We start from the raw sequence: 27,595 nt of genomic DNA, 5'->3' as shown, positions 1-27,595 counted from the left end.
TGCAGTCTGACTGGTGTGGAAGTGTCAGGTTCTAAGGGGAGGAGGAAATCAGGGAAGTAGCCCGGTTCCTACCCTGGGTGACTTGCTTTCTGCCTTAGTGTTGCTATTTGGAAGAATCATGGGTCCGATACCTTCCCAATAGTGTCTTTTGTAAGTATCTGAATTCAGAGATGTACATATTTCTCAAATATGCTACTGTTTGAACTAATACATTAAGTTCACACAATAATGAACAGTGAGGGTTTTTAGTTATTAAAACCAGGTTCTCAAGACCCTCAATGCTAAGACAGGATCTTGGGTTCCTTGCTTTTCCTCCAACACATCAGGTGCGCATGTCTTGGAATCCTCTAGTAGAGATGGTTTTATAACACATCTCCTATCTTCCTCAAGTCTTTGGTCAGATCCCATCTGCTGCAAAACCAAACCCTTGACTACTTGTGAGCCTAACCTCACTCAGCCTGTACCACTGTTTCAGGGAGTTTGTCACTTCTAACTTGTCACTTAATTTACTCGTCTCTTTTTGTTTGTTACTCATTTGTCTCTATACTTCTTGCCACTACTGAAATGTGGCCTTCAGAAAGACTTGGAGAACATTTTTTTCTTTTCTTTTTTTTTTTTTTTTTTTTTTGGTTTTTCAAGACAGGGTTTCTCTGCGGCTTTGGAGCCTGTCCTGGAACTAGCTCTGTAGACCAGGCTGTTCTTGAACTCACAGAGATCCACCTGCCTCTGCCTCCCGAGTGCTGGGATTAAAGGCGTGCGCCACCACCGCCAGGCTCGAGAACATTTTTTTTTCTATTTCTGCTTTATTCGCTGATGTGCTAGAAGAACCATGACATGCTAGCATATAGTCAACAGACACCCAAGACACATTGTTGAATGAGATAATGTCAACATCACCCTGAAAAGTTTACTGAACTCTTAAAAACAGAGTAAGGAATGGATCTTGGGATTTGAAGATGTCACTGTCATAAGTGGGCCATTATTTCAGTGGTCCTGAAAGTATGTGACAACTTCTCACCAATTAAAAAAGAGGTCAATATCATAGTAGAATCATATGCGACCAAAATATTAGTTTTCAAACCAGCTTTCCCACTTGATAGCTGTGTGGCACTGAAGAAGTTACGTAGTCTGTCTGAATCTCAGTTTCTACCCTTGCCAAAGAAACTTACTATTAATTATAAGTTTATAATTATATAATTAATATTAAATACAATTAGTTGTTATTAATCATAATAATCAAACTTATTAATTTTAATTATTAATAAGATTATTATTCCATTAATAATCACCACCTCACAGATTAAGAAAAACATTCTATAACATAAAACAGGATCTTGCATAGTTCTTGAAACATAATTGGGACTCATTAAACGTGAGTATCTTTTATATCATGACTTAAAAGATAATGCTTAATCTACAAAGTGAAGATGAATTTTCAGATTATGCCAGACATTGAGAAGATTTATAAAGGCATAAAACTAAAGACACATAATCTATGACTGGGGAAGGATTAAACATTAGACGTGTAAACCCTTGTAAAAGGCAGAGAGAGACATCACAAGTGGAGGGCAGTAAGGTCCACAGAGTGGTTCTGAAGAGTATTTCTGTGTGATGGAGCCCAAGGACATGATCAACTGGGGATGGGACCTTTAGAACTAATGACAAAGACAAAGATCCCAGAATGACAGCTTCCTCAGAAATGACACACAAAATGCCCCAGATATCCTTTCCAGACAAGTATAATAGCCTCTTCTCTTTCTCCACTATGGGGCTAAAATCTAAGACCAACTTCAGAAATCATCTCACCATCAGTCCTTCATACTTTTTAGCAATTCATAAGAATAGTTGATTGAACATCGAGTAATTAAAAGTGAACCATCATGGCTCATCTTGACTACAAAAATTAACAAGTGATTCATTCAACACATAATTATCTATTATACATTCTATACCAAGAGCTATCCTAATCTTCAAGAATTCAGTTGTGACCAAAACAAAAGTGAATGTTCTATATGCTGTGATTTTTTGCAGGCTAGTAAGGATGCTGATATTTGCCACAAAACACTGAGAAGAATAAGCAAGCATTTTCACACACAGCATTTCTGACACACACTGAGAAGCAAAGTACACAGCACCACTATCTAATTGTGATGCCTATGACCACAATAATGACCAGTATGGCAAGATATCCCTAAAGGTGCAATAGAGGCATTTATATCTGGCAAATATCTAACTGAACTTAAGACTCTTGCAATAGAAAGGAAATCATGTCTAGTACTAGAAACCTAGCCAACTACAGGGGCTAGGGATGTCATGGATCAAGTGTAGCTTTCACCCCAAATCAAAGAAGCTTTTCTTTGAAGCAAATGGAGATGATTACAGAAAACCACAATTGGTCATAAATGCATAGATAAGCTGATCAGAGGGAGCTTTGTCCTAATGGATACATTTATAACACAACTCCTGCAACTACAGCTCAGGAGATATCACAGAAGAGGGAGTAGAAAGACAGCAAGAGCCAGAAGACCAGGAGGTCTGCTGTGAGATTGTATCTTCTAGAAATGACAAGGAAGCTATACTCATGCTACCTCAACAATATGGCTGCTCAATAATATGGCTGCCTAAACAAGACCTGAACAATAGGCATGCTAACCTGGAGGGGAAGTCTCAAAGGTCCTTCCTACATGAAGAAAAAACTACAGGAAACTAATGACTGCCTAAAGTTCCTAATAGTTATTCAATGCCAAATTGCCAACCCTGAAATCATATACACAAGCAACACCAAACAGACTCAGAGGGTTGTATTTATATATTTAGGCACGCACGCACACACACACACACACACACACACACACACACTCTCACACACACACACACACACACACACACACACGTAACAATATCAATCAAGTAAGAAAGGGCCATCCATCTGAGAGTAAGTGGGAGGGATTGGAGGCAGGTAGCAAAGGAGGGGTTGGAGGGAGAAAATGGATGAGGGAAAGCAATGCAATTAACTTTTAATTAAAATTAAAAATTGCAAACAAAGAAGTAGAAATTGTTTAGAATAGATATCCAGGAAATCCCTCCAAAATTGACATTTAATCACAGACCTGAAGGTGGAATGGTAACTAAGAAATGAAAGAAGAGAAGAATATTCTAGAAGGAGGCAACGTAATTGTTGAAGCTATGATGTTGAAAGTGCTTAGTGTTTTCAAAGAATGGGGATGGGGAGTTAATATTTCTGGGATGTATTAGGCAAACAAGACAGTGGTCAGAGATGAAATTAAAGATGTACATTGTGACATACATTTACAGCTTAAATGCTGAGTGTGAGGGTGGAGGAGACAACAGTTAGTCTATCCTGTCAGTGAATAGGATAGATAGAAAAAGCAGCCACATGTGTGTGTATACATGCATGTGCACCCCTCACCCATTCACACACATAAACACGCATGCTTTTGTCTGTAAGCACACAGAGGGAATGTGTGTGTGTGTGTGTGTGTGTGTGTGTGTGTGAAAGAGAGAGAGAAACAGAGAGAAATAGAGAGCAAGAGACAGAGTCAGAGCGAGACAGAGAGACTATAAAGATGTAAACAGAACTCAGATCATTTTTGGTCCCTATAGATTATGAGATGTACTTAAACTTTATTTCAGGAGCAAATAAATGGGAGTTGTTATTTGGGGTAGGGAGGGCTGGTTGAACATACATGGTGAGATTTACATCTTTAAATCTCAGGCTAGGCAAGTGCCTCTTGCTGTAAGTAAAGCATAGCAATGACATTGAGTTGTTAGATAAACCTGTGCTGATAGATCAGTTTGAAAGGATAGTGACAGGACAGAGTGATAAGCTTATAGTGACAATGGCCAGAGAATAGATCTGCAAGTAGGTGTATCTGATGGGCACAGTTGGTTGAAGACTCACCACTGGGTCCCCACTGCAGCAGGGACAGGAGTGACTCTGCTAGTCTGGAATGACTCTCTTACTTTCTAAGCCTCTGTCACATCTGCAGATCAGAAGGAATTTCATCTAAACCAGATCAAAGACCCTGAAGATGAAAAGGGGTTTTCACCTAGGAAAAACTGAACTTCCCCAATGAGTTATTATCTGAATAATGACACTCATTGCAAAATCAAACAGGTCCAAACACTCCCAGGTATCAAGCTCTCAAAATATTGATTGGCCAAGAAAATATGAAGCAAGCCAGAACATCTAATCAATACCCAGGACTTAAAAACAGTTTTAAGAATGTAATACTAAAGTACACTCCCTAACCCTCCATTTCAAGGAGCTGGTCATGCCAGTTTTTTGTAGTGGTTGTTAATTCTCCGTGTGTGTGTGTGTGTGTGTGTGTGTGTGTGTGTAACAGAATTTCCTGTCTGTATCAGTATTTTGTGCTGTCATTTCCCAGAAGCCTGGTTTCTGTGGAAAAGGAAGACTTGCTTTGCTTAGTTTCATCAACTTCAGCACATTTGTCTGTCACTAGGATGACCTTTATAAAACTGATGGCAATCTTTTCTCTTCATTTTTAACATCTACCTTAGTTCCTTGCAGAAATCAATGCATTTCAACACTTTCATATTCTTTAGGACCTGGCCTGTGGTTCACTTGCCTATGTTCATCTCCTACCACTTAATACCAATGAGCTAATAGAGCAAGTACCACAAGAGGCCAAGTCATTTATAACTATGCGTCTAATGCAATGAGATTACTGAAAAATGCCAGGGACAGCTTGGATTCAGGCAGGGTGAGGACCACAAACATTGAAACAAACACATTTCCTACCTTCTGCCTTCTGTCAAAAGCTCTGGGAAAAGTTAATGGTTTTAGACTCTTGTTTTTAAAACTTTTAAATCACCCCCCCCCCTCTCTCTCGAGTCTTCTCACCAGTACTGGGCTGTTCTCTCAAAGAATATGTTTACTTTCATAAGGGATTATACAAGAGAGAAGAACTTTCTAGAGTCATAAAATCTGTAGATACCTTGACAAACTATTGGCAACGGCAGAGTTGCACTAACAAAAATGTAAACTGGGAAATTATGAACTATCCATACTGGTCATACTAACTTTTAGCCAGAGCAGACATTGCCATACTACTTTATCCCTGCATATTTATTTTCTCCTTTTAAAATAGTGTGCCCAATTGTCTTTAAGATGACAACCTTTGAGTCTTTTAAGAATACATATTTCTAGTAATTTGGGGGGAATTTCACTGTGGTTGTTTGAATGTAATTGGCTCCTATAGTGTCATAGGGACTGGCCCTATTAGGAAGTGTGGCTTTGTTGGAGTGGGTCTGGTCTTGCTGGAGGAAGTGTATCACTGTGGGAGTGGGCTTTGAGGTCTCTTTTGCTCCAATTTCACTCAATGTGACAGTTAGTCAACTTCCTGTTGCCAGCAAGATATAGGACTCTCAGCTACTACTCCAGCACCATGTCTGCTTGAATGCCACCATGCTGTTCCCCATCATGATGATAATGGACTGAAGCCCTGAAACTGTGAGTGAGCCAGTTCAATTAAACATTTCCTTTATAAAAGTTGCCGTGGTTCATGATGTCTCTTCACAGCAATGAAACCCTAACTAAGACATCCGTCCATTCATTGGGGTTTTTCTTTTTTTTTTTTTTTTTTTGGTTTTTTTCGAGACACGGTTTCTCTGTGGTTTTGGAGCCTGTCCTGGAACTAGCTCTGTAGACCAGATTGATTACATTTACTTTTCCCTTTCCATTCATCCTATACACATTAACCTCACATCCTTGTTTTATTGTCTTTAACTCATCAAGTCTAATTTGTTCTGGCTCCATACTCTGGTATAGGTGGCCATGCAGTGGAGTAAGGTTGTCCTACTGGGTGCCACATCCTTAAAGAAAACTAACTCCCTCCCGCCCCCAGCGAAGTTATCACAAATAGCTCCTCAGATAGAGGTGGAACTTAGTAACTACCTCCCCTCCCCCCGATATGTTGGGATTTTTGTCTGTCTGGAGCTCATGAAGGTCTTGTGCCTACTGTCACAACTTCTGTGAGTTCATATATGCAACTGCCCTGTCGGGTCTGAAAAACAGTTTTCTTGCAGGCATCCATTGCCTCTGCCTCCTATAAACTTTCCACTTCTTCTGCAATGATCCTTGAGTCTTGAAACTGGGTGGACTGTGTGTGCAGTACAGAATTCCCATTTAGGGTTGAGCATTTCATAGTGTCTCCATCTCTGCATTTTGACTAGTTGCGGATCTCTGTGCTAATCAGTAAGTTATTGCGGGCAAGAATTCATGGTTAGACAGGTCATAGGCTCTAGGGAGAACAGTTAATAAAGGGGCATGGTATCAAACCAACTCCTAATGATTCATTGTTATACCTATAGAGTAGTGAATGTTTCAAACCTCACCAGAGAAGCTGCAGTGTGCAGCAGATGGCAATTAACACCATTGGTCCTTTCCCCTCCTGTATGTATATGCCATTACTCTTGTAGAGAAATAGAGTCTGCCCCTCAAGTCTCTTCAAGTTAAGCTGGCCTCTGACTGATCCCAATGATGATAGGCAGCAGAAGTGATGCTGGCACATAGACTCCATTTTTAAGATAATTGGCATTCTTCCCGACTTTCCTGAAATACGCTCTCTGGGGGAAGCTGGTGATGCCAGAAGACATCTGATTGCTTCCCCGCTATAAGGAAGCCTGTCAAATGCATGGGGGGAGAGCAATATTAGCTCGCTCCAGATGTTTGAGTCATTTCAGCTCAGGCATCAGACATGCGAACAACGCAGTCATTTGGCCATTTCATTCCCAGCAGATGCTACCTGAGAAAGAACTGAAGTGCCAGACATATGGCCCAAGGAGAGCTGTCATAGCCATTTCCAGCCACTCAGGACAGCCCAGCATCCTCAAGCAGAAGCAAATATCCCCTAAACTCTATCCAAACTCTTGGCCCACCAAACTGTGAACAAAACACAGTAACTGCTGTTTCTCCTGCCATCAGTTTTTGATGTGGTAAATAAAGAGTGGTCACTTGTGTCTCCTTTGTTGCCTTGACTGACTCTGACATTTGTTTCTGTAAAATCCAATTCCTCCACCATATTGTCCTTAACCAATGGAACCTATTCGCATTTCCTGCAGGTATGCATCTCACCTAGATACCTCTTCCCATCTAGAAATCTCTCTCATTACCTAGAAAACCTAATGGCCCCAAATGCCTTCCTTTTCAACTAGTAAGTTTCACTAATTATAGAAGGACTGTGGTTCTCAGAGCAAGAGAGGAAGCTGGCTCTCCATGGCTATACATACCAGATCTGTGAAACAGGCGTTTGTTGCCAACAATACAGCTTCAAATAAGCCATATCTCCATGTTTCCACATGCAGCCAGCCAGCCAGTCAGGTGAGAACCAAATCTGTTGTTACAAATGTTGCTTTGCTATTTCTCTTGCCTCTCTACTTGGCAGAGCCGGGAAGCAGCCAAACAGATTGGTCTATTCGTATGTGCCCTAAAGACATCTCATTTACACCCATTCCTGCTCAAGGGATTGGAAGTGTGATTTGACCACATTCCCCAGGCTCAGTTGACTAACATCTCAGGGTTCCAGGAACCATGAAAATGAATATGCAAAACAGTCTTGAGTATTGGAATACTGAGGTTGATGGTAAGTGCACCAGAGGGGCTAAGAGCTGGATGACACCTGACTGGCAAGGGCACATTCTTTGATCCATTTCTCCACCTGCATCCACTTAGAGATGTTGAAAATAGTACAACCATATGTGGTACCGTCTATGCCAAACATCCTTTTAGCTTCCTGAGCATGTAGCGGTTCACTGCCTAATTCTTATCTATCCATCCATCCACGTGTTATAAAGAGTACTGAGTATCTGGTCTGTGACAGACATTGCACTACATGCTGAGGATAGGGGAGCAATAAACCGTAAATGCTTTTTCCCATCTTGGAACTTTCATAAAATAGATCTTAGAAAAAAATGTGTCTGAAAACCACAGTCAGCCTTGAGGGGAAAAGTGAGGAAACACAACTCAGTGATACTATGGATAAAAGGGAAGGAGTTAGAGAAAGGGATTAGCAGATTTTAAAAAATGCTTGAGTTGAGAGCTAAAATAATCAATCAGGGGCTAAAACTTGTTTTTGTGATGGGTCAGGGAGTAAATATTTTAGGCTTTGTGGGTCAAGTGGTCTCTATGCCAAGTAACGACACTATCACAGCACAAAAGAGTTGTAGAAATATGCAGACCGTGGGGCTGGAGAGATGGCTCAATGGTTAAGAGCACTCACTGCTCTTCCGAAGGTCCTGAGTTCAATTCCCAGCACCCAAACAGCAGCTCCCAACTGTCTGAAACTGTCTTCTGGTGTGCCAATGTACATGCAGACGAAGTATCTATGTACATAAAGGACAGAAATAAAAAAATCTAAAGAGAGCTGCAGTTTTAAAAAAGAAATATGCAAACAGGAATGACTATGATCTAACAAAACTTCAGCCTATATTAATAGATAACTTAGGCTAGATTTGGTCTGTGGGCTATCGTTAGTCCACCACAATCTAGATAGAGAAATGGCATAGATAAGACCCCATGGGAAAAGACAGCTTAGATGAGTCTCACAGAAAAGGGCAGTGAGGTGTGACAGCCTGAGAGAGGGGAACAGTTTAAGATTTCAGGGTGTTATCTTTGGCTCTTATCCTAATGTTTAACTTAGAAAAAGATATACCTGGTTATTATGAGAAGAAACGGAGTAGAGAAAGACAGATATATAAATTATTTATTATTTTTTGTTATCGTCTTTGGGTTTCTATTGCTACAACAAAACACCATGACCAAAAAAACAAGTTGGGGAGGTTTATGTGACTTACACTTACACGTTGCTATTCTTCACTGAAAGAAGTCAGAACAGAAACTCATACAGGGAAGGATCCTGGAGGCAGGAACTGATGGCAGAGGTCATGGGGGGTCAGGGGGCTGTTACTGCTTACGGGCTTGCTTCCCAAGGCTTGCTCAGCCTGCTTTTATATAGAACCCAGAATCATCAAACTAGGGATGGCAGCACCCACCATGGGCTAGGCCCTCTCTCATTGATTACCAGCTGAGAAAATACCTTACAGCTGGATCTCATGGAGGTATTTCCTCACCCAAGGCTCTTTCTTCTCTGATGACTCTAGCTTGTGTCAAGTTGACATACAAAACCAGCCAGTACAGATATTATGTATTATTTGTGGACTATGCTCTTCTACTGAGGTAAGAGGTGATAATGACTTGGGAAGAGATGAATAGAGAGTGGATATGGAGAAAACCATGTGAGTTCTAGATACAACAAAATTCAGAATAAGTGGTTCTTTTTTTTTTAATTGATTTCATTCTTGTTTTTTTGAGCAACGATCCTATATAGGTCAGGCTGGTCTCAACTTTGCTATGAACTTTTGATCCTCCATCCTCAGCTTCCCAGCGCTGAAATTGCAGGTGTGAGCCACCATATCTGGGAGGGCATGGTAGAGGAGGGAAAATGAGTGTTAGCTAACACTAAAGACCTTTCAAAGAAGTCATATGGAACAGTACTGCTGTAGCGTGCACTCTCTCTCACACACACACACACCCATGCACCCATGAAAATAACAAAAAACTCTAAATAGAGTTACCCTATAACAGGGTAACAATGCTCCTACCAGATACCACAGGATAACCAATAAAAACCTTAATGCCATGAATGGTTTGCTGGAAAGAGAGACCCCACAGAACCTCAGACATGGGCTGTTGTCAGTGTTTCAGGTTACCCTCCAGAACCTGACAATAAGAATCTATCACTGAAGACACCACACACTTGAATCAGAGAACATGGAACAATTGAGCTGGTACTGATACAAAAGGCACATTCCTTCTGGATAGCTTTTAAAGTGTCAGAAAGTGCTAGTCACTCTACCAGGATAGAGTAATTACCAGTCATCTACAATAACTTCTGGCCTGGCAAGACCTATGCAATAGTGGCATGAATGTCACAGGAATAACTAACCATTTTTTGATCGACTTAAGGTCCACTCCGTAAGTTTAAACTCTTAAGTGGCACCATTACCTGGGACAAGAGCCTGGGGATAGGCAGGGTCTATGACCTAGCATTATCATTCTGCTTAATAGACATAGTATTACACTAAATTCTCGTAACTAATCATCACATGCATTGATTAGGCCATCTCTCAACCCTTACCAGAGAAGCTTCTTATTTTTTTTTTTTCCAGAGAAGCTTCTTTAGGTGGTAGGCGATGATTAATACCGAGACCCACAACTGGTTTCGATGCTAAGAATGAAAGTCGGTAGAATGCTCACATCGAAAGTGGACATCTATAGCTCCTTCCCTCTTCCCAAGCCTCAGCTATGATTGTAGAAGAGCGGGTGGAAGATGATAACAGTCAGAGACCCCTGGATCATTAGTTTCTCTATTTAATTTATACCAAGGTCTTTAACCACCTGTGTGTATGTCAGAGTCAACATTTGTGTCCCCAGGCTGTTTTCTGGTGGATTTCAAGGACCCAGATTTAGCCGCCTACCTGACACCTCTGCAGTGACTCACTAGTACCTCAAACCTAATGGCTGAAATGCAAGCACCACCCACTCCAACCGGAATCTGTTTCCAGTCTGCCTGTTCCTTGGTTTACGTCTCAGCAGCAACAGCAGCCACCTGGAGTGAGAACAGCACTTCAGGGTTAAGAAAGACCCAGGGACCTCAGTGGTGAGAGGCTGTACAAAATAAAACAGCACCCACTAAGGAAAAGGGACTGAATGGCTATAGAAAAGGAGTGAGACCCAGGAGAGTAGGCAAGTCAAGTAAAGGAATTGTTATTAGGAGGGGCTGCAGACAGACCAATCCCATAAAGCCTTGCTTCAACCCCAGGCTTGCTTTCTTTGGGACCCACATGGCTTTGCTCAAGTAAGCGACTTCAACTTTCTGAGCCTTGCACTACATAACTACTTCCAATATTATACAAAATGAGGCCTTCAAAGGACCGTGTCCAGTAATCACTCACAAAATGTTAGTTAGTAGAATTATCTGAGTTTATCACTTATCTAGGCTGTAGCTTTGAGCTGAGGAGTTTAAAAAAAAAAAATGGTCTCCGAGTCTTGGTTTATTCTGCTACCTAGCAACTCCATATTTACATTTCCAGCATCTTTTCTTTATCCCTGATTACTCTGAGAAGCACATTCTAAGTGGCCTGCTATAATTCAGGACCACCTGTGAAGTGGAGAGCACCATTCTATTTTCTTCTGGAGATGCAGTGGCCTAGCATCAATCTTCAGCAGCACCTTCAGCTTTGTTGCTTTACTGATGTCCTTTTGAAAAGCTATTGGGAAGGAATGGCTGTGCCAGCTCACAGTGACAGTGAAGGGCTGTCGACGGCAAAATGTTGCCCCTACTCCTGCAAGGCAAAGGTAAAGCTACAGGACTCAAGGAGCCTGTGAAGCCAGGATTCAGCACTAGGCTCATTCAGCTTTCAGGCAGGTTGGCCTTCCTGGAATGTGAACTTAACATGGTTAAGGATGGGAGGCCCTTTGCTTAGTGAGTGCCAATCTCCGGTCCAGTCTCATCTCAGACCATAGGCTTTCAGCAGAGTGCACCAGACTCTGTGTCTGTCTGTGATGCTCTGGACACATCCAAGCTGTTGTACCTTTCACCTGGGACAAGTCTTCTCTTGCATGGCCTTTAAATGAGCAGCTGCTAACTCAGTTAGACAGAATTAATTACCTGCTGAGCCTCTGATTGGTGTTCCTGCGACACCATACATGCCTTTCCTCTATAGCTTACCATATTTATTGAAACAGATTCACTTACAAGTCTCCTCATGGAGGAGAGTAATATCCTTGAAGGCAGAGACCGTGTCTTATTTATCTTTGCAATCCCTATAATATTTCCCCTATAGTCGACATTCGATGAATATTTAAAGGAACACCTCAGCTACTCCCATAACGAGGAGATGAAAAGGATAATTCAATTTGAGGAGGTTCTATTTGTGCAAAAATCAGATTGGGGACAGGGGTATGTATGCAGAAACTACTAGAAGACAAACCACTAATGACTATACAGTATACACAGCATTTTAACCCTGTCAAGGAAACTGTAGAAAAAGAGCTAAATGGTCACAGCCCCCAAACCATTCCTAATTCCATCAGTGACTTAATGAATGATCTTTAGAAACCACCCCCAGGACCAAATTCTCCATCTCCAATAAGAGAAGGCTGGATCAGACAGTATCTTAGACACTTCTTAATTTTTACTGTTTATTGTGCTATATCTATTTTTGTTCAAAATTCTTCTGAGCAATTTGCCAAAATCTAACTCCTTAATGTTTGTGATGGACAATTTGTCCACTTTCTTAAGGGCCACTTACATTCCTATTTCTCTCTTCCAAAGAGCAAACAATTCCACACAACTCTGCATTTCCAGGAGTTTAATAAGCGTGTCCTTTATCTGTCAGTCAAGTGGATGATTGCAAAAATATTCAATAATCCCTGTAAAATATTCAATAAAACTGGAGGTGGCAAGCTTGTAACATTCACTTCTTCTCCCAGATTCAATTTAATCCCGGAGCAACCAGAAAAGATAATTGTTCCTGCAAACAGAATTTTTGCACTTCTTTTTTGCCTTCCTCTTCGTGAGGCTCAGTTAAGCTCTTGCCTTTTGCGGTGTGACTCATCATTGCTTCACCTTGGAAATTTCCGTTCCTTCTATCCTGACTCTTAGGTTGTTCACTTTTCAGGCAAAAGGAGAAAATCCCATATGGTTGAGAGATAACCCCTGACAGGTGGATCCTCAGTTGTATTGACACATGCTAGTAGCCTTCAGGTCAAATACTTCTGACAGCAATGTCCTCTTGAAACAGCCACTACAGGGAGAAGAGCAGTCTGAGCCTTCCACCTAGTGAGCCTGTAACTCTGTTAATATAAGAGACAACTTAGCAAATGAGGCACATGAGCTCCCGAGTCTTACAGACCTTAGCTTTACCTCGAGCTAGTGACTTTTAAACTTGAACTTCATTGGAATTACCTGAAAGACAACTGAGCTTGTTTATCCCTAAGCACTAACCCTGCTGATTGTGCTTATTTGGAGACAGGGCTTTGGGACACTCTGCTTTAAATGGACGACTCAGATTTCCTTTTCTTTACAAACTTGCCAATAAATAAAAACAAATATCGCATGCCAACATTAACCAGACTCAAACTCTATACAGCACAGTGGACTTCTATACAGTTAGAATAAGCCTTGGTTTCTTTGTCTATAAATGGCAATAATAATGCCAATCCTCTATAAGGCAGTATAAGAGTGATTTTCACTATGGGGATAAAGATATCAGACAGATCCAGGTTTTAGGTTTTACATTTAAAGCTATGAAGTTTTAGGACCTCAGCTTATTTCTTTTTTTAAAGTCTCTGTTTCCTCATCTTTAAATCATCAGTTTACAATATTTATTTAATCCTCAATATGATAATGATGCTAATAAATATGATATTAAGTATTCTGCATTGAAATAGGGATATCATTAACTATTTTTAAAAGACTGATGTAGTCTTATTTTATGTGTATGAGTCTTTTACCTACATGTAAAATTTTATGCAGTGTAGGTGTGTCTGGTGCCCATAGAGGCCAAAAGAAGGCATCGGATCCCGTGAAACAGGAGTCAATGATGATTGTGAGACACCATGTGGGTATTTGGAATTGAACCCGGGTCCTCTGTAAGAACAGTAAGTGTTTAGAACCCCTAAGTAATTTCTCCAGCCACAATATCATTAATTCTTGAACAGGGATAACTATTATCATAAATAGGAACACATTTTTCCCTTTTGAGACTAGAGACCTGGAAGAGTAAATGACGTCAGTGGGACACAGTTGGAAGTTAACACATAACTTGGTGGACTTGGCATAAAGAAGACATCAAATCCTTTCTCTTTTGAGGTCTGAAAAGTCATTTTCACATAGGCCAGTGTGCCAGTTCTGACTGAAACAATGGCATCTGCAATAGGCAGGCTTGTGATGGGTACTTGGACATTAACTCAAACATAAGCAGTATTCTCTGAATGTCAGTTTGGAATCCAGAGTGAGGATGAGGACAGCTCTCTGAAGTCCTAGCCTGGACTAGAGTGTCATGGTTCTCTTGGGAACTCTACACCATGAGCATGGGTCACATAGACAGAAGGGCCAACGGAGGTTCTCAGCGGATGGAAAATGGGGATGTGTACTCTACCGAAGTCTGATAACTGAAGTGGGTCTACTAAGTGCGTTAGAAGCACCTGGCTGCGTGAGAAACTTCAGTCTACGAGTTAAACAGATGGGGTGGAGGTGGGTGCCACAGAAACAGAAAGATTGATTCCATTACCCTATCCAACACCAGAGGGCAGACAAAGCTAGCGCTGGGCTACTGATTGGTACACAGGCGAAAAAAAAAAAAAAAAGAAATAAATGAGTTGAAATTATAGTGACAGATTTTAGACTCATAGAAGATGAAATTTACTCTGAGAAAAGTGTGAGAGCCTAGAATTAGAGAAATCTTAGTATGAATTGTAATTCCATCATTTATCCATTGATTGATTCACTCATATAAATAAACTGTCAATGAGAATCTGATGGGCAGAGATTTGGGCAATGGCCAGAGTGTGTTCTTATAAAGGACCCAGGAATCATGCTTAGGATTTTATGCTATAGTGATGTTATTTATAATACCAGCATAAAAATTCTACCAAGCTATGCTGCTTGGGATTAGATACACAATAATACACACAAGTATTCAGCAGAAACAAAACAGACCCAGATAAGGTCCTCAATGGAGGAAGCAGTCATCAACATTACATACCAAGTCCACAATTTAGTTGGCTCACCTTCCCAAGGAGTTCACCACAGTCCTCTCCAACCTTTGGTACATTTTAAAGTCCTCATCTATCTTCCCAATGCCCTATTTCTAAACTAAATTGGGCTGCATTTGCCTAGTGCTTCCTTCTGCCCGCCCCATCTCTGCTCAACTATTCTGTGAGAGAATCAAACTTCAGCATTCACTGACTTGAGCCCAAAGAAATCCTTTTATGAGTTCTGTCTGTTGAGTGACAAGGACATGCCTCAGGCTTTAGGGGCTACTCTCATCATCAGAAGAAAACAGCCCCTGAAGCATTTCTGCTTGGACTGAAATGAACCAGGAGAAGATGACACATGAATACTTAAGATGAAGAAGACATAAGCACAATATACAAGGACAGGACCCGAAAAAACATCCAGAAAAGGAACAAACAATCACAAGGAAAGAATTATCAATATGCAAGCCAGTGAGATCAAAATCAGATTACTGAAGAAAGGGCAGTGTTTCTTTAGCTGGAAAACAATGCACATTTTGTTCTTGAAATGTACTTGTAAGTGTATTTTGGTCACAAAGACGTGGGAAGAGTCCTGGAGTTCTTTGTGCAGGTTGCTTTAGCACAAAGCCATACAACAAAGGTGCACATTATCTGGACCTCTGTTTTCATGCCCCGTGGTGAGTCAGGGGCCAGAAGCCATTGCTGTTCATTTATTTCTCTGTCTTCTGCAGACTGCACTAGCTCGGCAATAATGAGGATGAGACCACTGATCTAAAGTCTCGCTTTCCTTGGAATCTCCTAGAGGGACAATTCGTACAGAACCTGTGTTGTGCGAGCATCTACTGGGCAGGTGCATCTGCAGCAGGAGTTTGGATGAATAGAGGAGATAGAAGGAGGCACTGTCCTCCTGCTCTGCAGGGTTATTTTGCTTTGTATCTTTTCTTTTCTACCCAGCTTCACGGTAGAGGGACTGATAAAGATTACAGACAAAAATGTCCAGCTTGCAAAGGGGAATGTGTGCTTTTGGATGTCGATTTATTTAACGGTTCTTCAGAGAATTTTAGGAAGATGTTTTTAATATATAAATGTATCAGTTTACTGTCAAGTGGGTTCAGTTACATACATATGGTCAGGATAGGGCTCCTACAAGGCTGGCCAGCACCTCGTGACAACCTGGTTCCATTGCAGTACCCAGACATAGTCCTCTGTGTTCTACAGAGAAGTGGTGGCAGCTTTTGTTCATGTGGTCGAAAATTTACCCACCCTGTCACTGGGAAATAGCACTGTCTGTCTCTGCCAGTACCAAAAAGCTCACTCAATGGAGCTGGCAATTGCTAAGCTACAATGAATGACTCTGGTTTGAGGGTGGGTAACCCTATTTGGCTCCTAATCTTAAATCTACTATTTCTGTGCTCTGTGACTTTGGGCTTGTTTACTTTAGCTGCTCCAAACCTGGTGTCCTCATTTTCAGAGTGAAGGTAATATAGAAATCACATACTTCTGAGGAGGTTTGACAATAATTTACAAAAAAACAAAAGATTCAGTGCTTAGTAGGTACTCCTCCAAATTACCTTCTTCGAGTGTTTGCTACCAGGAAGTCAAGAGACAGATCGCTATTTAAAAGCTAGTAACACACAAACACATCTACATACACAAATAAAAAATATTACGATAAGTACATTTTGAAAAATATTTATTCGTGAGGTGTGTTCCTAATTTATAACTACTTTTCTCAGCTTGCTCCTGACTTAGCAGGGCATTTAATGGTCTAATGTCTGGTGATTTTAATATGATCTAGCCTGCATATTTAGATTCAATAATTATATGATAATGTTTCATTGACTTGACTTTATTCTTTTTATTTATAATTTTTTAATCTTATTTTTTAAATATTGTTTTTATCAAGGGTGCTCTTGTTGGGTATTTCCCTAAATTCTTGGTAGAACTGGGTGGATAGGCTATAGCTGATCCAAGAAAAATGTGTCCTGATTATGACCTGTCAAAGAACATGTACTCCATACCTCAGTTTCCCCATATGAAGAATAGATGACATAGAAAACCTATATTATCTATGACATGGAAATAAGGGTTTACTGTTGAAATGTGTTGCACCAATAGAAATATTTATCTGGAATCTGAAGAGATGGCTCAGTGGTTAAAAGCTCTTGCTTGCTCCTCTTCCAAAGGACCTGGGTTTGGTTCTCAGTGTTCACATCAGGTGGTTCACAATTTCCTGTAACTCTAGCTCCATGGGGGTGTAGTCAGTGGTAGCCAGTGAACAAGGATGCCCAAACGCACTATGAGAAAGGTGAACGGCTAAGCTCCCGCATTAGAGGGATACAACTCTGATTTGTTTTGAAGCTTTTTCTTTAGTCTGAAAATGAGCCAGGAGAAGGCATGCAAATACACGAGATGAGGCAGATGTAAGCATGATATATAAGGCAGGTACTTGAAGAAAGCCCCAGAAAACAATCCCAGGGAGCTAAAGATCACAGGAAAAAAAATTACAAGTACTCAAGGCAGCCAAGATCACAATCAGATTACCTAATAAAAGCCAGCTTTTCTTTAAATGGAAAACAATGTGCATTGTTTGTCCTTGAAATGTTCCATGCACTGCTTTTAAAAGAATGCCTAAGCACTCAAAACAGCAGCCCCTATCTGGCAGAGCCCTGTCACCCTGCTGTCCCAGAGGTCATTGTTCAGGCTTGACTGAATAGATGTTGCCAAAAGTAGCAGTCACTGGTAATAGATAAGGCCAGAAAACGCAGGATGACGCAGAATTTGAATAAAGCTAGGGCCCACCTGCTCAATAATGAAATAATTGCCCAAAGCATGTCCTTCTACAATCTTACACAACATAATAACCGTTCTCCTGTCCTCCCTCTCTCAATGCTGCCTCAAAATTTTGCACATAATCTCAGTCGCTCTTAAAGACGCCGATTCAGAAGCCAGACAGCCACTTCCCTAATGTCACGAAAATAGATTCAATTTTACATACATCAGGGTGATTTTAGAAGCAATTTCTACATCTCCAGTGTAAGCATTACTTACATTTTCCCCTTCAAATCTCATCCCAGTGGTTCCAGAGGGCATTTTAAAAGTTACCTGATGCATTTTAGGGCATTCAGAAAAATAAAAAAAATCTCCAGAGTGTGTTTACAGCTGCAGCCCTGCATGCTAGATGTCTAGAAAGAATCTAAAATATTCAGTGATTATAACAAATGCAAGATTTCATAATAATTGAATATAACCAGTCAGTTGAAAGTTGTTTTTTTTCTATCTTTTAAAAAGGAATATCATTAAACTAAAGATGTATACAAAGGTACATAGGAGCACACATGGCTTTATATATGTATGTGCATTCAAATATAGAATATGGACACCACACACACTGAATTGTTTGGGAAGACTATCCTCGATCTTTAAAATGCCTCATCAGATTTCAACTGAATGTTCTTCCCCTTTCTCTTTAGTGAAGAATACACCCAGTCTTCAGTATTTTTATCTTGAAGATCTAACTTTTCATCCACAGTGCAAACAGCGGTGATATATCTCTTTGAAATCCAAGAAATCAGTGTGACCTACGTTGTTTTTCCATGTGACTAACAAGCTTGAGATTAAATACCTGCAATTTCAGGGTCACAGTGATTGTCAAGCTTCTTGGACCATAAGCTTTTGGCATCTGATGCCTTTCCAGGATGCTTTTATAACAAGAAAATAAGTGTGCACATAAGGCTGGGCTATACAGGAGATTTTTGGTCTGGGTAAGTACCACTAGGGCCAATTTCAAGAAAAACTTGCAATGCTCAAAGAAGAAGGGCCAGAGACAACTCAGGATCAACCTTTCTTCAAGGATGTGCTACGTCTATTTCCTAGGCAGTTCCTCTGTGCCTTTCTAATTCTCTGTCTGCCCACTCTTTCTGAATCTCCAGGAAATACGTGATCTAGGCAATTCACCCAGATTAAGGGAGGAAAGAACTGTGTGCAGGATGAAGCAGATCACAGATTTCCTCTTATCGCTAAGAAGAAACAAAAATTAAATATCTGTTGGTAAGAGCATCAGTATATTTTTAGATTTTTATTGTAAAAGCCATTATCCAACTTTAAGAGGCTTCAAACTTGGCATTGTCAATGGGGCAGAGTGAAATCATGTGGCTATTGATAAAGTTTAGAGCAGTAAACAATGCCACCATCTTTTCCCAATAGGATTAGTCTAAATGGAATCTGATAATAAATCAGAGAGCTCCGGCATGGAGACCATTTTATGGAACTACCACATCAGACTTTGGAAAATGTCAGATTCCCAAGAAAATAAAGTCATGGGACTAAGGGAAGGCTGACAGAGAGAACAAACCAAATGGAATACATGCTCCTTGTCTGGATCCTGATCTACAGTGAAGGAAGCAGAATGTTCTGGGGATACAAGAGATCTTTACATTGCAGATGAACATCTTTGATATCATTGGATCAAGCCACACTCTTTAATGAAGATTAATTTTATTGAGGTGTGTTGAAGAGCTGTTTTACATCCTAGGAATCCACATACCCAAATCTCTACAGGTAGAATGTTCCAAAAACTTCAACTTTATTTCTAATTATCTCAGAAGATTGGGTTTAGTGAGAGAAAGTGCAACCAGATGCCAATATTGAAAAATGTGACCAGTTGGTGAATGCGGGTAAAGAATTTGAGTATCCCTTTTCCCTCAGCCTTTTTTGGGGGAGGGTAGGTTTAGACTAACCTTTCCCCCCAAAGGCAGCACACCTAAATTTAAAAATCATAATTGCCTTCCTTGAGGCTGTGTTCCTAAAGGGTGTCTCTAAGAACTACCTGGATGATGGCATAAAATCCACAGCCTTGAGTATCTGCCCTGTGTCTCATTCACAAGGAGATTTTGTTTGGAATACCTTCCAAGTTTTTTTGCTTCATACCATGAGAAATGATCTGTATAGCATTGGGAAACTGAGACAAACATATCTTACCAATGAAATAGGATCTGCAACACTAAGTATCTTGTAGGATTATGGAGGAAATGAAGCGAGAGTGTCTGCATCAAAGATGGTGTGATATATATATATATATATATATATATATATATATATATATATATATAGGTTTCCTTTATTCTTTCATGTTTTCATCACTCCACATCTTCCAGACAGACCATATCTAAAGTGACCATTACAAAATGTGGCTCCTTTTATCTATAATGTATGAGATATATAGTGAAAATTATTATCGTATTATTAAATCCAGAAAAGAACTAGCTTATAGCATGGTTGAAAGATCAGAACAAAAGGCAGCTTTTTCAAGCCTGGCTACCAAACTCGGCTTATAACTACCCAGCCTCGGAGTCCTCCTTTGGATGAGTCAACTGTGGAACCTAAACTACTTATATTAGCCAAGGATGCCTTAATAATTCTGCATAAAGATGAAGATAGTCTTGACCTAATAGAACCATCTAGGACTCAGGAAGCACAGCTTCCAGTAGGTACATGGAATTCAACAGCCTTGAGAGTTTAGAGATTGTTTCTTAAATATTAGGGACACAGAGAGAAACATTCCATGACTCATCTACCTTACAAAGTAAATGTGAAATAGTTTTAAAAATTGTCAGCTACTAAATTCAGTATAGTATGCTTTTTGCCTTAAGGTCACAATCCTCCTCCTTCTTTGTCACTATTATTATTTTTAACTACCTGTCTCTAAGATAACTTGTTCCCATTCCATCTGCTTAGGCATAGATTCTGTCTTTTTCTCTTTTTTTTTGGATATGTGGTTTATGTGTATGAGTACACTTACACGTATTTGCATGTGTGTGCTTGTGTATATAGCTTGTTGGTATCTCGTAACTACTCCAATCACTCCCTACCTTCTTTCTCGAGGCAGGGTTTCTCACTGAACTTGGAACTCACTGATTTGGCTAGACTGGCTATCCAGCAAGCCCAAGAGAGTCCTTCTGTCTCCATCTCCCCAGTGTTGAGCTTATTGGCACATGCCATCCAGAACATTTTCTTTGGGTACTGGGGATCCAAACTTCATGCTCATGTGGCATGTTGGCTGAACCCCCTCCCTGGTCCCATATTCTTTTTTTACATCAGATTGGGCTACTCCAAAGCTTTGTCAAGGAGAAGACCTTTCCTCTCTGATATCCCAGAAAAGCATTCTGATCCCACAGTTTACTGGACTTAGTCATTATGAGTGGTACACAGGAGAGGCACCAGGACCAAAAGTGACCACTGATACTCCATTCACCTTATATGACTTGACTTACTGAATCCATTAACATCCTGAGAACTGGAGGAGAAGCCTTCATCATTGCGGTTGGTGCTGAGCTTGGTGGTGGGCTTGTCAGCTGAGGCCACGGGGCCCATCTCCCTCTGGGCTCCGCTCTGTGTCTCCTTCTGCTTCTTAGCCAGCTTCCTTTGGGACATGTGCAAGGGAAAAATCACAGTCAGATGATTCTAGTTGCATTAGAGGACTGGGAAGGTAGGCTGTTCTCTTTCCCCATCCCCCATTCTCAACACCATATTTAGTTCATTCAACATAAGTAGAGGCAAGGCAGGCTCTCCAATGTCAGGGTCAAGTAAACACAGCCTTCCTGAAACTCGAAATCATTTTCATTTAATAGTTGTTTTATCCGTAACAATGAGCATGATATATATTTGAGCTCATAATGAGAAATCAATGAGTCTCTATGATGACGCTTCCCCCACTTTCTTTTTGTTGGGAAGAAAGTTCAGACTAGCCCCTCTGTTTTCTTTCCTCTAAACACCCTCCCCCTCCAAAAGTCCCACTGTGGAATTCTATCTCTCTTTGAATTACACCAAGCAACTGAGATTTTTATTCCTCCCTGGGGAACTAAAAGGTCAAAGGCTTCTTTATGGACTTAAAGATGTAGTTGACTTGAATTTCAACTGATCGGGCTTAGCTAGTTCATAAGAGACACAGTATGGCCTTCCTCAGTGACTGACTAATGAAAGAATTCACCACACAGCCGCAGACTGAAGTGGGGTTGGTGGTTAGTGAGAGTGAAGGTTAGTCTTTTAGCTCAAAGAAAGAAAAGTCAAAGTTGGGCTTGATTCATAAACATTCTTAGAGAAGCAGCAGTCCCAGAGAACCAGAGAGACATTTCTAATAGCAATACTGTAGAGAAGCATTTCTTAAAGTTTGGTGTGAATCCGAATCACCTAAAGATGTAAGACAGCACCCAGAAGTTGAGATGCAGGACCGGTAGATAGCCACCAACATCCCCTAGTTGTCCTGACACCAACCACTGAGGCTACACCTCCTTTGACTCTAAGCAGACATGTGCATGTGTGTATAGTCTACCTCTGCTGCCTGGGGCAGGTTTATTCATCACTGTCTATGCTGAACTTGTCTATGCATTGCACCAAATAGCGGGATGAAACTCATAGTCACACAGATTCAATGAGGTAGCACATACAATATACAGAGAACAGTGTCTAGCACTTAGGGGACAATAAACACATGGGGGTTGCTTTTAAATCTTTGCTGACTCAGCCACCCATATTCTAATGTCTCTGCACCCTCCTCAGCAGTCTCACAGTGGGATTCTGTTTTTGAATTATATCAAGTCACAGCAACTTTGATTCCTCACTGGGGAATGAAAAGGTCAAAGGCTTCTTCCCTTATGGATTAAAAAATTATTTCACTTAAATTTCAACTGATGGGGTGTTGCGGGAGGTCCTTCCGCTCCTCCAGCCTATAGCCGCTGAGATACCAGCCCATTGGGGCATGGTCTCTCTCCCTTTAAAAAAGTGACCACTTCCCTCTCCTCTCTCTCTTCACTTCCTGCTCCGCTGGCGACTAGACTCCCTTCGTGGTTGTGCAGAGGGCTGTTGTCTGGGACAGTGATCTGTAAGTTTTTTTCCCCTTTAAATAAATACCACCCTATTAATCATAATTCCAAACTGGTGTGGCATTGTTTGTGACTTACGCCTTCAACAGGGCTTAGGTATTTCATAAATGATAAAAATATGATGACCCTTCTTGCATGTGGTCCTCCAGGTTTACACATACATCTAAATATATTGTCATGTTCCTATGAGATGCAAACCTATGGGCTAAATATATATTTTTAGGATAAATTTTTCTGGGTCTATTGCTCCAGTCCTCACAGAACTTGGCTTGAACCTTAGTCTTTACTATTCTTGTTTCAGTGAAGAAAGAATAGACATCCTAAAGAGGTTAATTTTTAAATGTAACATAGGAACAATGTTCCTAATATTGGATAGGTCATGTCAAGAGTTAATGATCTCCTTGTCACAAGAAGCACTAAAGAAAAGGGTAAATCTGGATAGAAAAGTATGTTAGAAAAGTTTATCTGTGTCCAACTCCCAACTGACAGCTTCCTCATGAAAACACGGGTCTAATGTGTAAGTGCAGACTACATAGAATGACAGATGGTACCTTTAAGAGAATATAATTTCAGAAGTCTTTATTTGATGTGGGATTCCCCTCTGTATGCTGTGAGTATGTTTTATTGCCATTGGTTAATAAAGAAGCTGCTTTGGTCTATGGCAAGTCAGGATACAGTCATGCTAAAAATATATATAAAGAGAGTAGGTGGAGTCAAAGAGATGCCTTGTAGTTGCTGAAGGAGGCAGATGGCATATAGCTGCTGATGGAGGACACACTGGAACCTTTATGGTAGGTCACAGCCTTGTGATGATACACAGATTGATAGTGATGCGTTAATTTAAAATGTAAGAGTTAGTTAATAAGAATCCTGAGTTAACAGGCCAAATAGTATTGCAATTAATACAGTTTCTGTGTCATTATTGAGGTCTGTGTGGCTGGGAACGAAAGAGCAGTCTCCATTTACATTTATTTATGAAAGGGCTATTAAAAAGGTCATAGGGGCAGCAAGATGATATAGCATTGAGACAAGACCTTGTTTCCCATCTAGGAGCCCAGAGGGATAATCAGAGGAAGCCATAATCAGAACCTCTAAGGAGAGAGTTGAAAAGAGAAAGTTGGGTGGGTAGAACTTTTCTCTTGTACGATCTGGTCAGTGCTAGATGAGCACACAGAGAGGACCTGGTCAGATCTAGATGGGCACACAGAGGAAATCATTGGCCACTGAAGCACAAATAATAAAATCCCAGAGACAGAAATTGGGGTTCAACCCAAAAGCCAGATAAGCAAAGCAGCCAAGCCACTAGAGAAGCCTTACCTCCACCAAGGCTGGATGACTACAAAACTAAGCAGACTAACCCTCTCTCTTCTCTTGTTTATATTCCCTCTAGTGCTGACATTAAAGGCGTGTGACTCCCTAGGACTGGGATTAAAGGTGTGAGCCACCACTACCTGGATTTATTTCTGCATTGATATCTGTAGCCCAGGGTAGCCTTGAACTCACAGGCTCCATCTGCCTCTGTCTCCCAAATCCTGGGATTAAAGGTTTGTGTCACCATTGCCTGATCTCTATTGGCTTTAGCTTTACCACTGGTCTGTAGGCAAGATTTATTTATCAAAATATATATTTATTATTATAGGCCACAATACTCCAATTCCCCTTCCCCCATCCTCTGACTTCCTATAGCAGTTCTCATTAACTGAACCTAATTAAAAGCTGCAAGTGTCACAGGACCCCTCTGATGGAGTCCCTGCAGAGCACAGTCCAGCAGTAGAAAGCGTGGCAGAGAAAAAGACACGAGGAATCTGAACAGAGAAGAGAATAGCTTTTAGAGTCCTCATTTGGCCATAATTTGAAGATCAATGTAGCCTAAAGTGGAATTCTTCATTTATTTGTTCTTAAAAACTGGCCTGGGGAAGGAATTGCACTCAAGGAAAGAATTGTTTGGGGTCGTTAATGGTTTGGTCACAGGCAGAGATGGTGCACTATTGAAATTACTCCAGGTTGTCAGAAGAAAGACAAGAAATACAGCTTGGTTAAGCCTGGCCCTCTCTCGTCATCAGCAGACAATCAACTGGCAAAGAGAACACCAGTGAAAAGAAAAACGAATAATTTTGTGGCTGATGACATTTCAAAATTTTATTCTTCATTCATTATCAAAAAGGAGTCTGTTTAAAAATGTATATGTGACCTTCTTAATCATAAATTTGAAAGGATATACAGCAGATATTTTGCCTCCATCCAATCTCGCTCACATTGCCCCAGCAGGAAATAAAAGGAAATCTGATAAGAGAATTAACTTGGAAACTACAAATGAGTATGAATCAGAGCTTTGCTATTTCCTTGGAGGCAGAACTTCTAGTCAATCTCATTCCATTCAGGGTAAATAATATAGACAGAGCTGCCTTCGACACAAATCACTGGCTTCCAAAGGAGTAATAATATCCAAAAAAGATATTGCTGCTTCTTAGAAAAATGACATTTTATAGAAACGTTTGTGTAGAACCAAATACATACATACATACATACACATTCACACATATGCGTGTGCTCTTGCTCACACGCGCGCGCACGCACACACACACACAGAAAGAAAAACTGAGCCTCTTCAAAACATGGAGGTTTTTAAAAATTTAAAAAGTAAGCTATAAGTATCAGCTATATGATATCTATGTTAGCTAGGTTTACATAAAAAATACCAGAGACAATGAGCTTCTTTTCTTTTTCTAAAGTCTTTCAAACATGTTCATAAATGTATATACACTCATCTGACAGCTAAAACAGTATTGGGGATTACTTAATAGATTTTCCATAAATGACAATAGGCTTAGTTCTCACTTTATCGTTTTCTAAAGAGGCAAGGATGTTTAGGAGTCATTAACTTGCTGGCCCCTCATGCTTTTTTTTTTCCTCTAGCGAGTGAACATTTTATATGTACATGGCAGAGTAAGCTGCTCAAGATAGGAACCAGGAAACAAAATGATTTAGATAGGCTGAGGTCAGAAAAGTCACCCCAGTGACTTAAGGACCTTTTACTAAGTCTTAGAGTTCTAAAGCACCTACAACACTGGACTTGGGGCCTTAGGCTTGACACACAGTCCTTTGTGGGAGGGGTGGGGCTCCTCCAAACCACAGTAGTGTCCTGGGTATGAACCCACAGCTGAAGCTTCTGGCTGAAATTAGTAATGGGCAAACACTGTGAGGGTTTGTCAATAGGTAAACACAGCCCTAAAGGTGGAAATGGAGGAGGCACAGAGGAAAAAAAACCCCACAAACTCACAGCTGGCATTCAAATTTTTAAGCATTAAAAATAATACTAGTAACAGGAAAAAATGGGTATTTCTTGCCATCATCACAGAATTTAACTTCTCTCTTCTGTTTTAATTTTTTGTCCTCTCTGGAGAAAACCCAAATCTGAAAATACTCAAGATCTCTGATGTGGGAGTCCCCTCCGTGTGCTGTAATTACCATTAATGAATAAAGAAACTGCTCTGGACCTATAGCAAGGCAGAACTTAGGTAGGCAGGGAAAGCTAGGCTGAATGCTGAGAGAAAAAAAAGGCGGAGTCAGAGAGATGCCATGGAGCTGCCACCAGAGTCAAACATGCCGAAACTTTGCTGGGAAGCTATTGCCATGTGGTGATACACAGATTGATGGAGATGGGTTAAATTAATATACAAATTAAAATGTAAGAGTTAGCCAATAAGAATCTAGAGTTAATGGGCCAAGCCGTGATTTAAATAATACAGTTTCCGTGTGATTATTTTGGATCTAAGATAACCAGGCGGCTGGGAACCAACAAGAGGCATTCTCCTCCAACAAATCTTCAAATTATGGTCTAGGCCTCAGTTTAGGCTCCTGTTCACACTTCCTAGTAAATGGCAACTATGTCCCCCACCCCATGATGCTCAATACTCATGGCCTTGATGTGTTCTTATTCTCCACTGGGCACCTCTCTCCATCTTTCAAAGCTTAAAGTCATTCCAATGTCAGACCTCCTCTGGGGCTTCTTGGTGCTCAACTAACAGAACTGTAATTTCCTCCTCTCAGGCTGACTCATTCTTTGAACAAATATTTGAGCACACACATGTATCAGGCTCTGTTAAATGTAAGAAAGTGGTGTCTTCTCCACCTTGACCCTCTGCAAGCCCAGAGACAAATGACAAAGACAAGCATGGAATAGGTAAGCATAGAAAATGTAAAATCACAGAGATAGAGAATTCTGAGAAGTATTTGGTGCCAAGAGAGAGTTAATACTAGATTTGAACTCTGGCACGAGACCAGGAAAGGTTCTGATGCCATGCCAGCTAAGCACCCTTCCATTCTTGTGACAGTCACTCAACTCTCACCCTCTAGGGTAAGCACCTCTTGGGAGAAGGGCTTTTGACTCCTTGTATCCACTCCAGTTTCTTGCTGAGTATCTGGCAAGTATTGGCCCATGCTCAATAAATTTGACGCACACATTTCTATTTAAAATTTTATGATTTGAAGTGGAGAAAAGATTGTTATCCTGCTCCAAGTACAAATTATCACCACTTCAAAAGTAGATAAGTGCAACCAAAGAGAAGGAACACCCTGCTTGGCATCAGTTTGGGCCTTGGAATACATGTACCTTGGGATATTTGGGGTAGATAACTCAGCATTTTGTTCTTGGAATATTTGCAGCGTTAGTCTTCATAGAAGTCTTTTTAAAACAAAACAAAGCAAAACTCTGGATCCAATAGAATATTTAAGCCACAGAACATTAAAAACAAAATAGCCAAACATCATAAAATAGTCCTATGACTCATGGGGTGGTCCTTCCGGGCCTTTAACACTCCAGTACTTGTGACTTTTCTGAACTTGCAAGTATTTCTCTATTAGTCTGGCAACTCTTGTCAATTGGGTCACAGGATTTCACCAGCAGGGGGTA

General features: G+C 40.6%; 1 protein-coding gene across 13 annotated transcripts in view; it reads right to left on the bottom strand.

Moving 5' to 3' along the window:
* Positions 1 to 27,595, bottom strand: part of Ptprt (protein tyrosine phosphatase receptor type T) — a 1,081,821-nt gene that overhangs the window by 102,340 nt on the left and 951,886 nt on the right. For 8 of the 13 annotated variants that reach the window (XM_041670839.1, XM_041670845.1, XM_041670840.1 and 5 more), the window contains one exon: positions 21,076 to 21,224. In XM_041670839.1, coding sequence (XP_041526773.1) covers positions 21,076 to 21,224 — 149 coding nt within the window. Of the gene's footprint in view, positions 1 to 21,075; positions 21,234 to 27,595 lie in introns of all 13 variants that reach the window. The other 5 variants (XR_005976047.1, XM_041670836.1, XM_041670844.1 and 2 more) reach the window with 1 other exon arrangement.

This window comes from Microtus oregoni, unplaced genomic scaffold, assembly GCF_018167655.1.
Source record: "Microtus oregoni isolate MIOR12 unplaced genomic scaffold, Mior012 000020F_ref0000438, whole genome shotgun sequence".
NCBI lineage: Eukaryota > Metazoa > Chordata > Mammalia > Rodentia > Cricetidae > Microtus > Microtus oregoni.
The sequence above is the reverse complement of the archived record's forward strand: the minus strand, read 5'-3'. Positions and strand labels throughout refer to the sequence as shown.